Source organism: Emys orbicularis, chromosome 7, assembly GCF_028017835.1.
Source record: "Emys orbicularis isolate rEmyOrb1 chromosome 7, rEmyOrb1.hap1, whole genome shotgun sequence".
Lineage (NCBI taxonomy): Eukaryota > Metazoa > Chordata > Testudines > Emydidae > Emys > Emys orbicularis.
Genome location: NC_088689.1, coordinates 32,118,310 through 32,131,598, shown reverse-complemented (window position 1 = coordinate 32,131,598; position 13,289 = coordinate 32,118,310). Strand labels below are relative to the sequence as shown.

The window sequence follows — 13,289 nt, the reverse complement described above, 5'->3', positions numbered from 1 at the left end:
CGCCCACTGAACTGCCTGTGTTCTATTACCCCCCTCCTGTTCTGCTGGATGACCTGGGGCAAGTCACCTCACCTTTCTGTGCCTCAGTTTCCCCATCTCTAAAATACTGACCTCCATTTAAAGCACTTTACAATTTTCTGATGAAAAGCACCATATAAGAGCTAGGTGGTGGCATTATTATTATTATTATTATGTATTACTTAATGGGAGTTTTGTGCAAGTATGGACTGCTGGATCAGGCCTCACGTGCCTAACTCATGCTTTAGTATTGCAGCACATGTGGTTTGTAACATTACATGTTGATTAGAGAACTGTGAACATCTTTGTTTTTTCCACAGCCTTAATTTGACCTGCAAACTGTTGGGGTGTGTGTGTGTGTGTGTGTGTGTGTTTTTAAGGTGCTCTTTCTTGTTTCCTTTAGATCAGGGATTCTCAAACTTCATTGCACCATGACCCCCTTCTGACAACAAAAATTACTACATGACCCCAGGAAGGGGGACCAAAGCCTGAGCCCCGCTGCCCTGGGCGGGGAGGCCCCAAGCCCCACCATCCCAGGTTGGGGGGTGAGGGGGAACCAAGCTCAAGGGCTTCAGCCCCGGGTGGGGGGCCTGTAACCCTGAGCCCTGCTGCCCAGGGCTGAAGCTGAAGTCCGAGCCCCATTCCCCAGGGATGAAGCCTTTGGGCTTCGGCCCTAGGCGGTGCAGCTCGGGCTTTGGCTTTGGGCCCAGGCGGCAGGGCTCGGGCTTTGGCCCTGGGTCCCAGCAAATCTAAACTCCAGCCCTGGCGACCCCATTAAAACAGGTTCTGACCCATAGTTTGAGAACCACTGCTTTAGATGTCCTAACAGGAAGGAGGGTGGGGATGTTTAAGAACTATTTTATTTATTTATTCTTTCGTTCATTGATTGTTATTTTTGGGATTGGAAATTCAGTACTTGTTTGTCCTTGAAAAACTCTCTGATCAGTGGAGAACTAGTAAGATTGCAAAAGCCTGAAAGCAGAGTCTCTGAGAGGGCAATTGATTTTTTTAATCACTATTTTAAAACTCTCTTTGTTGATACTTGTTTAATTTCAATGACTAATTAACATGTTAGATATTAAATGTCTTTGTTAAAGACTCAATATGCTCACTTTTTCAGTAAAGATGTGAGAACTCCAAAATACAACATATTCTAAGGCTCCCAGGAGGTTCTCTAGGGGTATGTCTACTCTACAAAATTAAGTTGACTTAAGTTAAGTCGATGTACAGTCACCGCAGTAATTAAAGTGCTGTTTCATTTCCACACTATGCTCCTGTCAGTGGTGCGTTTTGTCACCAGGAGCGCTCCCACCGACTTAACTGAGTGGGGCATTGTGGGGGCCCCCCTGCTCTGAGGCTCACAGCTGGAGCCCCCCTGGGGGGCTGACAGGCCAAGCTATCAGCCCTGGCACTGGGCAGGCTCCAGCTGTGAGCCCCATGCAGGACTGATAGTCAACAGTTGATGTAAGTAACGCGGTGTCTACATGGACACTGAGTCACCTGCTTACAGAGTTAGATCAGCGTAAGCTGTCTTACGTCAACCTAACTCTGTGATGTAGAGCAGGCCTAGGAAAACCGGACTTGATATTTCTGTGTTAAAACAAGGATAAGGAAAAACATTTTTGGAGTGGGAGTGGAAAAAACTTTTTTATACAAAAGCAAAGCATAACAATAAATAATTCAAGCCCTTAATATTTTTTTTTTTTTTTTTTTGCAGGTTACCTTTAACAGTACTTTGCGATAGGTCACAATATTACAGTTCTTTCTTAGACGAAACTTCCATTTACATTAGTTGGATAAGGTCCTTAGAGTTTTTTAATCACATTGTTGGTACAATTCATGTAAATTGATGTTGTATTAAAAAAAAGTCAGTCATGTTATGTAAGGGAAGGTATTACTTTATTCATTTCTTAGATTTACTTAAATCTTAGAAGGGTTGCTTTAGCAATCTTTATCCAATAATAATCTGAGAATTCTTTTAAATCTTTCTTAAATTGTTTAACTTTGATTCAATATTTTTGAAGAGCCTGCTGTATTATTTATTCAATCATACATTTGTGCTGAATAATACTTTCTCTTCGTTAAGTCCTTTTTCTTTTCATAGCTTCAAGGCTTTGACAAAAATGCCTGAAACAGTAAAAAAAAACAAAACAAACTGGAATATAATTTTCAAAGTAACAAATATGTCACCGAGTAGGTTAGTAAATCTCTAAAATATTGAACTGGCAAGTATACAAATTACCAGGGCCGGCTCCAGGCACCAGCTTAGCAAGCAGGTGCTTGGGGCGGCCAAGAGGAAGGGGCGGCACGTTGGGCTCTTCGGCGGCAATTCGGCGGCAGGTCCCTCATTCCCCTCTCGGAGGGAAGGACCTGCCACCGAATTGCCGCCGAAGAAGAAAGCGGTGCGGCTGAGCTGCCGCTGATCGCGATTGCGGCTTTTTTTTTTTTTTCCGCCGCTTGGGGCGGCAAAAACCCTGGAGCCGGCCCTGCAAATTACTTTATTTAGAGATTGACCAGAGAACTCCAAAGTATAGCTGCTAGACTTCTGACTTTTTAAGAAAAGTGTATTTGCATGGAACTCTCTCCAGCATGATTTCTTAACTGTTAGATGGCCCCATAAATTTTCCTTCCTATAGAAATAGCCTTTGAAATTTTATTTTGAGAAGGGGAAGCTGAAATCTTTTGGTGCTGCCATCTTGAATACTGTTGAAGTACTCTGAAAAATTACTTTCATGGTGTTTGTGTAGAGAATGCTCACTCTAATATTCTGTTATTTATGTATTTCTAAAGTAGCCATCATTGATGGACATAGTTACACAAAAGTTGCATGTAAGTCTGTCTGCACAGGGACCTAAACTCTCCACAATTACCTAACAGCTGTTTGTCCAAGTGGGATAATTTAGTCAGTTACTTTCCAAGAGACTATATCTTAGCAACTTTGTGACTCGATTATTGGGGAAGACCTACACACAGACACGGAACTTGCAACAGAAATTAAAAGTTGCAAGACTCAGGCTCCTCCTGATCTCTGATGGCAGGAAGTTCCATAGCCAAGGGCCCTTCACAGACAACACTAGTTTAACCCCTGCGAGCTTCACTCTAAACTCTCAGCCACAACATTCTTGTCATCAGCTAATCAGTGCTGTTAATTAGTGCAACAGAATATAAATGAATACAACATAAAATACTCTCTTTTCAGCTGTACTTTGGTGGATCTCCCAATTGAGTTAACAGACCTTGTGCATTCTAGATTAAATGAATGCCTAAAGCTTGGTTTAGTTTGATTAGTTTCAGATTTAATTGGGTGCAAGTGTCGATAGGGAGATGGAGGATTGAGGTGTGAATTTGCTAGTTTAGGTCTCTAATAAAAACTTAGTTATAATTAAAGTTCCTAAATGCAATTCAAGAAAAGATGCAACATCTGTACAGTTTTTAAAACTAAACCCACAAAAAATAAATGCTACCTAAATCACAAGTTAAGATTACACAAAGCACTTGACACCAACCTCAGCACCCAATTCAAATACAGACTGTTAAACAGAAACATTCTCAATGTCCATGACACAGGCAATTTGAACTCTGCCCTAGAAACAAAACTCTCACAATAACTACGAAGTTTAAATGAACCTTACCCATTTGTCACAGTTTCTTAGAATTGTATGTAAAAAACGATACTTTATTCTTATTCAGACCTGGGTAATAAAAAATGTGTGAACTTTCATATAGCTGTACACAATCCTCAAAATCAACAAACTTTAGCAGTGCAAGCCAGTATACCTAATTTTACCCCAGTCTCAGTGGGTTGTTTGGACCATTCTGCTGGTCCACCTTTGAAGTCCCTTGTGGGGTAAATTTGTACTCTTGTACATCCAGGTAACCCTCTTCCTCCCCCCAGTTTTTCTTCCCTTCTCCTCCACCAACACATGTAGAGATATGGGCTGAGAAATAGGGGGCAAAAGGGTGTTTGCCAACCTTGGCCTCCTATTGGCTGATTTATGAGAGGGAATAGAACTGATTGGCTCCTGTGGACTCCCTACCTGCCAATTACTTAAGGACCTTCCAGGGTCTCCATCTTGGACATCTTAATGCTGCCCAATCCACCCTGCTCTATAAACTATTGTACCTATCAGAGCTGTTTTGGGGCTTGCTTTGAGTGTGACTAAATCATCTTTTTTGAGGTCAAGAGGGAATCTTTTTTTCTGCTGGGCAAAATTGGCATGGCATCTGCTAGGCTTTTATGCTTCCTCAGAGCATCCTGAAGGCCTGGTTGTTAAGGTTAAAAAGAATATTAGATAGGAATTTAAAATAGAACAGAAGAGAGAAATTAATGAAGGTAATAAATCGGGGCTGGTGTCCAGTGTGGATAAAAGGCTTTAGGGGACTAACTCCTAGGTAAACCCAAGCATAGGACCAAGGAGGTGGCCGGCGTGTCCCCATTGTTCTGTTGGGCACAAGGAGATCTTGATTCTTTTGCAGACTGAGGCACCCCTCTTCTGTACCCTCTCTCCCCTTTGTGGGTAGACTCCATAGCTGGGTTGAATTCTGTCTTAGTAAGGGACGACCTAGGCAAGGGGGCTGATCCTCACTCTATGTGATTGTGTGGCTTAAGGCCAGTTAACCATACAGTGGACCCCGTTAACTTCCCCACTCCCCATCACCACATCCATGTGTTTAATAAAGTTGTAGCCTGCTGCTTTAATTCCCGCCTTGTATCTGTTTCTTTATTCTGCTTTGTATCTTGATTAGCAAGTCCATTAATTCCACCTTAATTAGGTGAATATCATTAGAGATAAGACTCTTGTATGAGCATAGACTAAACATAAATTTTATACCCGATGATAAAAATATCCATTGCATTAAAAAAGGAAGTATTCATGTCATAATGAACCATCAAGTTTGATGCTGCGGGACAAATATAAACATATATTCAAATATCTAAATATATGTTATAAAATTCTGTAAGATTGCAGCCAAGTCTCATTACTCAAGAAGCTGGATTGGACCCTAAAATACTAACACAAAAGCAGTGACAGAGTTATAGTTGTTTGGGTGCTGATTATTGTGAGTATGTGTTTTAATAGTCTGTGTACATGAATTAAATGTTAAGGTTTGTGTCACTTTACTTATATAACCTTAAATTAGGCTTTCTATTATGGAGCAGTGGGTGTTAGTGACTCCATTGTTAAGAATGGGGATGGAGCTTACTGTATTCTCTAAAATGCACATAGACGGATTGTCTTAAATTGCTGTGCCACATCAGGGCCAGAGATAGAATTAGTGGTACAAATTTGGGGTCAGTGGGTGAAGAGGTTCCTGAAACACCTCATTTGAAAATTCACTTGTTCTTATAACCTTTTTTTTTTTTTTTTTTTTTGCCCGCAGTTAGGTAAAAATCTGTAGGCAGGATTCTCATGAAAATGACAACAATGGACTTCCCCTGATCTCAGCTAATGAACCAGTTTCACAGTATCAAGTATCAGGGGGTAGCCGTGTTAGTCTGTATCTACAAAAACAACATCTGAAGAAGTGAGGTTTTTACCCACGAAAGCTTATGCCCAAATAAATCTGTTAGTCTTTAAGGTGCCACCAGACTCCTTGCAGTTTCACAGTGCAATCTTAAAACGTTACTGCCATTTCTTCCTGGTTCTATAAAGGGGTGCATAAGGCTGATGCAAACCAGAAATCGAAACACAGCATGTCCGTTTCAGTGTGTTCTAAAACTCTCAGAAACGTTCAGGTCATCTTGAAATGTGGTATACCAGTTGAGAGTATGGGATACAGTTTGAGTTATAAATTTGGGTTCACCTAATCAAAAGGTTTCTGAGCTATTGCTCCTGAAATGACCTGCTTTTATTTTGAGAGTGCTCCAAAAAGCACATGTGTAGGCAGATTGCTTTGAAAATAGCTATGCTGTGTCAGAGTACAAGGTGCAAATTTAGACTCAATGCGTTACGGGGTTCCCAGGATAAAGTCCCTCCCTCAAGTGAGCTTTAATTTTCAGAGTGCTTTAGAATCAGGCATGCAGCACTGAAAACTGGGTAGCTGAGAGAGGATATACTCTGCGCATGCCACAGGTACATAGTGTGAAACAGGACTGGGGAGCTGAGAATGGGCATGCTTGATGCGTACCACAGACACAGATTGCTGATTTGGGAATCTGAAAATAGGTAGGTTCAATGCATCCTGTAGGCACATAATACTGAGACTGGGTGGGGAGCTGAGATCAGGAAAATTGCTTACTCTCATGCTCAGCTTAGTGCTCAGGCTCCTCATGGACAAGTTCAGTAAGAGAGAGGCTGAGTGATTAACCTATTGACCAACTCAGCTGGTAGCTTATGCGGAGTGGTACTGATCTGCAGTGTCAGTGACCATAAATTCAAATCTCCCTCCTTGGTTGACTCCCGTGATTAAGTTTATGTAGGTTGGATCTGTAGATCCAGCCAAAAAACTATGGGCAGTATCCACATAAAAATGTATTCTCTCTGGCCCCTGAACTGCTCTAGTGTCTGATACCAAGGGCCAGTCTAAAATGCACTGATTTGCTGAGCCTTGAAAGCAATACACAGTCTAGGACTCCCCTTACCCCTGTGGCAGTACCTCCATCTGGTAGCTGATGTGCTGGAAGGAGTGCCGTAATCTGCCCCTTCACAACCACTTTATCAGAAAAACAAGGAAAATTCACATTTAAAAAACTTTACCATGGAGTTAAGGTTTTAGGTGCCCAGTGGTCCTCATGCCCTTCTAGAATGTGAAAGTTTAATTCCTCTGACAAATCCCTTATAAGAAGGTTAACATTACAAGGAAAAAACAAAACAAAAACATTTGAAAACTTTGCCTCGTGGGGATGGCAATGGAACTGGGAATTTAATAGTTCCTTTCCCCTCACCAACCAAATTGCCATTTTCTCCGCATCCAGGACAACCCCAAATCAGCATTCCTATTCATACTGTTCAGCAGACTCTCACTGTGCTCTGTGAAGCACCATTGATCCAGGGGGTTTGCTGCTGGTTGACGGGCTGAGGAGTAAGGTGTTGTGATCTCCCTGAGGGACTTCATAGGGTAAGGAACCAAGGGGGCAAACTTAAGGTGGTATTGAAAATATCACTTTAACTCTGTATTTTCTGGTTTTCCACTGTTTGAGTTTTGGCAATTAAACTTACACTCTGGAAGGGCATAAGGCGCACGGGGCAGTGCTGAGCATCGTTATACTGGATTCCTTGTTAATTATGCTTTTTACATGTTAATAGTTTTTAATGTTTGTATGTGTTTACGGTTGATATGTCTTCTCTTGAACTGTTCTTGGCAGTCGTAACTGCAACTTAAAGATTTTTTTAGTTTGGAATTTATTTTAACCACAGTTGAGATCTTGTTTATAAAGCACAAAACCTTATCTATAAGTAATACAAATAAATCTCAGAATATATTCCCTCTCTCCAAATAATCATAGTTCACTTGGTGGTGGTGGGAGAGGCATTAAGTCCAACCTTATAATTTATTATTTTTCTAAAAGAAATATGTAAGTCCCAGATTGCTGGAATATTCTGACAATGTTTGTGCTGTTTCTAATTATTCTCTTTTAGAATCCTTGGATGAGCTGACCAGTTTGGTAGTGAAGCTATTTTCAGAAGTAGAGAACAAAAATGTCCCATTACCAGAATTTCCTGAACATCCTTTCCAAGAAGAACATCTTCGGGTAAGTTGTGAGACTTTCTGGTATACACTCTCTGAAGATCTTAACTCTGTTCTCCTACTTTTTTCCATGTAGAAATAACAACATCATACACTTTACTACTACAACTACTACTACAGGTGTCTATAGACAATACAGCTTAATCTAGCTAAGGTCATAGTTAAAATTGTTCATTTGAATGTGATTGAGAGAAATTGAGAAATGAAGATTCCAAACGTGTGTTTGGGTGCTAAGGCTTGTGAGTTGAGATTGCTATGATTGTGAATGTTGATTAATTTGTTGTTTCCTGAATTTTTAACAATTGTGTTGATAAGAAATAACTCTAAGCAAATGTTTTTGTTTTTGTTTTTTTTGTATGGTATAGGTGTGTATGTAGTTAACAGTGTGTGTAGGAGGGTATAATATATGCTGCTGAAAAGATGAAATACTAGAATTAATGGAATGTTTTATTTTTACTTCTAGCAACTTTACAAAGTGGTACCTATTAAGGACATTAGAAATCTTTATGTCACGTTTCCAATACCCGACCTTCAGAAATACTATAAATCAAACCCTGGTCATTACCTTGGTCATCTCATTGGGCATGAAGGTCCAGGAAGTCTTTTATCAGAACTCAAAGCTAAAGGTAAGCCCACTGGAAGTGAACTGTGAAAAGTAGTAAATTAAATATGACATTAAGCCTTGGAGCAATATTTCACTTCAGGTTGACCTCTGAAAATTAAAAGCTTAAATATCAGAAATCAAAATAAATTAGATCTTAATTCTAAGGCATTTCTCAGGTGTTCTTTTTTCTCTGGTTACAAAGAGAATCTCAAATACTGAAACTATTGTTTCTTGGATCCCATTTTACTGTGATTGGTAACTTTCTGTACATATCATCATTTTTATTGAAGTTTAGCCAAATTATTAACTGCAAAACCATTTTACTGAATACCATCCATACCTACAATGTATACCACTGAGATATCCATTACCGCCAGAATATGAGTTCATGCCCAGAACAACTGCAAAGAAATATAGACATTGATATTTCCCTTATGGTAATTATACATATTGCTTTCTCAGAAGAAGTATTTTTTTTCTGTGCCTCTTCTGGGGCACCCTTGATTCTCAAGGGTGGTGTAGCCTCTTATTCCTTCTCTTTAAGGGGCTCTGTGTCCCATCTTAGGACCAATGGGGATTGCAAGGCATGATTATATGAGGGCATTGTTGATCTATTATCTGTTGTGTGGTAATAGATGAATGTGAGGAGGTCCTGACTGGTATCTTCACCAAATGTCCTATTGTCAGGATATGACTTCTATGCAGGATAGTAGAGGGACCCATTCCTTTCTATAGCTTGAGTTGATAGACTGGCAGGCTAGGCATCTTTTCTTTGACTATGTGTGGCTCAGCCTTCCACTTTTCTGCAGTTTTGTGTGTCCCAGAAATGTGCAGGTTTCTGATGAGGACTCTGTCTTTTGTATGCAATTCTTGGTCTCTGGCCTGGGGGCCATAGAGTGCTTTGTTACTATGATTGTTCTGTTGTGCAGCTGAAGTGACCTGTTGGTATGTCTCTTGAAGTTGTTCTTTTAGACGAGTAGTCTGTTGAAAGTAGTATACTGAACTGATGTGTCTCCATCTGAAGTGAGGGCCGTGGGCCAGATAGTAATCTTTAAGGGGCCCCCCACAACTGCCAACATAGGGCATAATATTTGCTAGTTGGGGATACAACCAGAAGCTATTCCTCATGCATATATTTACTTCGCCAGCCTGTACATTGCTTCCTTACCACAACTGACTAAATCCAACATTCAGGTGCTCAGAAGACAGATCTAGGATTGAAGGATGTTTTGGTAGCGGTGATAAAGGACAGTCTTTTAGGACTCTACAGTGAAGTCCATGCATCCTGACATGCCTTTACTACTCTGAGTAGGAGTTCACTAGCAGAAATGCCAAAACAAAGTTTTACAGGTAGATAGCTTATTGACCAAACATTAGAAGCTAAGGTGAGTGTCCAGTGGCTTCATTATGCGTATAATTGTAGGTATATCCAAGATGAGACACATTGACTTTGATTGTGTTTCTGATGAGTCCTGTGTACCCAACATGTTTTAACAGCATGCAGTTGAACCTCTCCTTCTGAAGGTCTCCCTGTGGGTGATAAGGGGTAGTTCCAGGGTTTTTTTTACCCTTACGAGGTGTAGCAGCTTTTGATGAGGCAACTTTCAAAATTTCATCCTTGGTCTGTGTGGATTCTGGTAGGTAACCAATAATGCACAATACATTGGCATATTCTTCCTACAATATGTTGGCAAGTTGATGCTTTGTGAGGTAAGCTTGCGCATACCTTGTGAAGTGGTCAGTGATGACCAAAGTAGTCCCAATATTCTTAATCTGTTTCCAAAGAGAGAGAGTCCATACAGACTAGCTCTGTTGCTCCTACACTAGTAATAGTAATGAGAGGGGCTGTCCTCTCAGATATGTTTATACAACAACTAGACACTCAGTTCTGTTAAGGGTTTATATTCTATTGTGGTCTATATGACAGAGTGTCTGTAACAATGTTTATACTCCCAGGATGGTACTTCAGGCTTAAGTCCTATATTGTTAATTCAGACACGCAACTTTATCCAGTTGCCCCCAGTTTTGCGGTAGTGAGTGCATAGGTCAGCGGATTATCTATTCTGACTTGGAATTTCACCCCATAGAACTAGTCATGAAACTTTTCTACCATTGCTCACTTGAGCACAAGGATCTCCAACTTGTGAGCAGCATACCATTGCTCAGAGTCTTCGGCTAGCAAATGGCTATACAATATTACCTTTCTGGCTGCTCCTGGTAAAGCACAGCTTCATGCCCACTAAGACTGGCATTTGTGTGTAGAATGTAAGGCTTATAGTGCTATCAGCTCAGGCTAATACTGGTGCATTAGTCAAACGGTAGATGCTCTCTTTTTGAAGGCTTAGTATGCATTCCATTGATCACCAAAGGGTTCAGACACACAGTAATACACCCTGTCAGATGATTTCTTGATAGTCTTCCCTTTTCTTTGAGTGGGTGGGTAACCCTACATCAGAAAACTAAGTGGCTTTACCACAATGGAGTAGCTCTTCAAAAATCTCGTGTAGTACCCACAGAACCCTGGGAATGTTTGCAGACTCTTCAAGTCCTTTTGCTGAGGCCATATGGCAAGGGCTTCCATCTTTGCTATATCTGTTGCAAATCCTTTGTCCAATACAATGTGTCCCATGTACTTCACCATGAGTTGGTAAAATTTGTACTTATCTATTAGGGCTGGCAAGCAGTTAAAAAAATTAATTGTGTCATTAATCACACTGTTAAACAATAATAGGATACCATTTAAATATTTTTGGATGTTTTCTACATTTTCAAATATATTGGTTTCAATTACAAAACAGAATACAAAGTGTACAGTGCTCACTTTATATTTATTTTTGATTACAAGTATTTGCACTGTAAAAAAACAACAACAAAAGAAATATAGTATATTCAATACAAGTACTGTAGTGCAATCTCTTTATCATGAAAGTTGAACTTACAAATGTGGAATTATTTTATTTTATTTTATTTTATTTATTTATTTATTTATTTATTTATAAAAACCCTGCATTCAAAAACAAAACAATATAAAATTTTAGAGCCTGCAAGTCCACTCAGTCCTACTTCTTGTTCAGCCAATTGCTCAGACAAACGAGTTTGTTTACATTTGCAGGAGATAATGCTGCCCGCTTCTTATTTAAAATATCACCAGAAAGTGAGAACAAACATTTGCATGGCACTTTGTAGCTGGCATTGCAAGGTATTTATGTGCCAGATATGCTAAACATTCATATGCCCCTTCATGCTTCGGCCACCATTCCAGAGGACATGCTTCCATGCAGTATTATCTCCTGTAAGTGTAAACGAACTTGTTTGTCTTAGCAGTTGGCTGAACAAGAAGTAGGACTGAGTGGACTTGTAGGCGCTGAAGTTTTACATTGTTTTGTTTTTGAGTGCAGTTACATAACCAAAAAAAAAATCTACATTGGTAAGTTGCACTTTGTCATGACAGAGATTGCACTACAGTACTTGTATGAGATGAATTGAAAAATACTATTTCTTTAGTTTATCATTTTTACAATGCAAATATTTGTAATAAAAATAATATACACTTTGATTTCAATTACAACACAGAATACAATATATATGAAAATGTAGAAAAACATTTCAATTGTATTCTATTTAACAGTGTGATTAAAACTGTGATTAATTGTGATTAATTTTTTTTTAGTTAATCGCATAAGTTAACTGCGATTAATTGATAGCCCTACTATTTATAGTTTCAACCCACTCGCTTTTAGCCGATCATGGACTTTCATGAGCCAAATTTCATGCTTCTCTAGGGTGCTCTTGAATACAGCCAAGTCATCAAGCTATACCAAGACTGCCATCAGTCTCTCTCTGCCTTCTCCATCAGTCCCTGGAATGTGGCTGAGGCACCTGGGATGTCTTGGGGCATGTGCTTGAACTGGTAGAATCTAGTGGACAAATGAAGGCAATTTTCTCCTTGAACTCTACCCCCATTGGAATTTAGTAATAGATACAGTGTAAATGCCATTTGTACCCAGTCAGACAATCCAAAATCATCCACTCATGACATCATGTATTGGGCAGAATAGCCCTCTTGTTGGGTGTCCAGTAGTTGATTTGCATGCGGACAGTACTGGTTTTCTTCCTGGTCAATACAATGGGAGAAGCATGCTGTCTCCTTGACTCGATGGTAATGCCAGCAGCTATCAACTGCTGCCAGTATCACCGGACGTCTTCCACATCAGCTGGGGCAAATTGCCTGGATCTCTCCATGAATGGGATAGTGTCTGTGGGAGCTCCTGTGAGCTGCTTCTCTGAAGCCCCAAACTGGCAAGGGGACAACAGTTTACATGTACATATCCTCTTCAGCTTCTGATAATATTGTGTGTATTTAATCCTTCTTTTAACTTGTTTATGAAATAGGTACTCTGCATATAAGTTGTTTGATACAAATGTTTTTTCAGAGTGCATATTGTGTATATTTAAATTACTATCACCAAAAACATTTAGAGAAACAGCATAAATCAACACACTTTTTTTGAAATATATTTTCTTAATTTCATAGGCTGGGTAAATACTCTGGTTGGAGGACAGAAAGAAGGTGCTAGAGGTTTCATGTTCTTCATCATTAATGTGGACCTGACAGAGGAAGGGCTTTGTAAGTGAAGATTTGTTTTTCAATCTCCTGTATTAGAAAGCAAGATGCACTCCGGCTTTTATTCTCTTATCCAAAGAGACTAATTATATTAATAACTTACAAACTGATACATTTCTGTACATTGACTGTGCCCTGTGAAAGTGTTCTGCACATTGATCCTCTTAATAAGTTGACAGGTATGTTGTTTACCAAGGAGTGAGAAACCAAATGTAAATGAGTGTATTGAATAAGACCATTTCACAAAAGAAATGTTTGATATTAATTTCTCCCCAAATATAATAAGCTGTTACACTGTACATGCTAGATGGTTCATACCATATAAATCTGTATTGAAATAATAATGCTTATATG

The 13,289-nt window shown here is 39.6% G+C and overlaps 1 protein-coding gene across 2 annotated transcripts in view; it reads left to right on the top strand.

The window, feature by feature from the left end:
* IDE (insulin degrading enzyme) overlaps positions 1-13,289 on the top strand; it is a 92,588-nt gene that overhangs the window by 27,402 nt on the left and 51,897 nt on the right. For both annotated transcript variants that reach the window (XM_065407188.1, XM_065407187.1), the window contains exons 6-8: positions 7,599-7,711; positions 8,171-8,333; positions 12,846-12,938. In XM_065407188.1, coding sequence (XP_065263260.1) covers positions 7,599-7,711; positions 8,171-8,333; positions 12,846-12,938 — 369 coding nt within the window. The remainder of the gene's footprint in view (positions 1-7,598; positions 7,712-8,170; positions 8,334-12,845; positions 12,939-13,289) is intronic.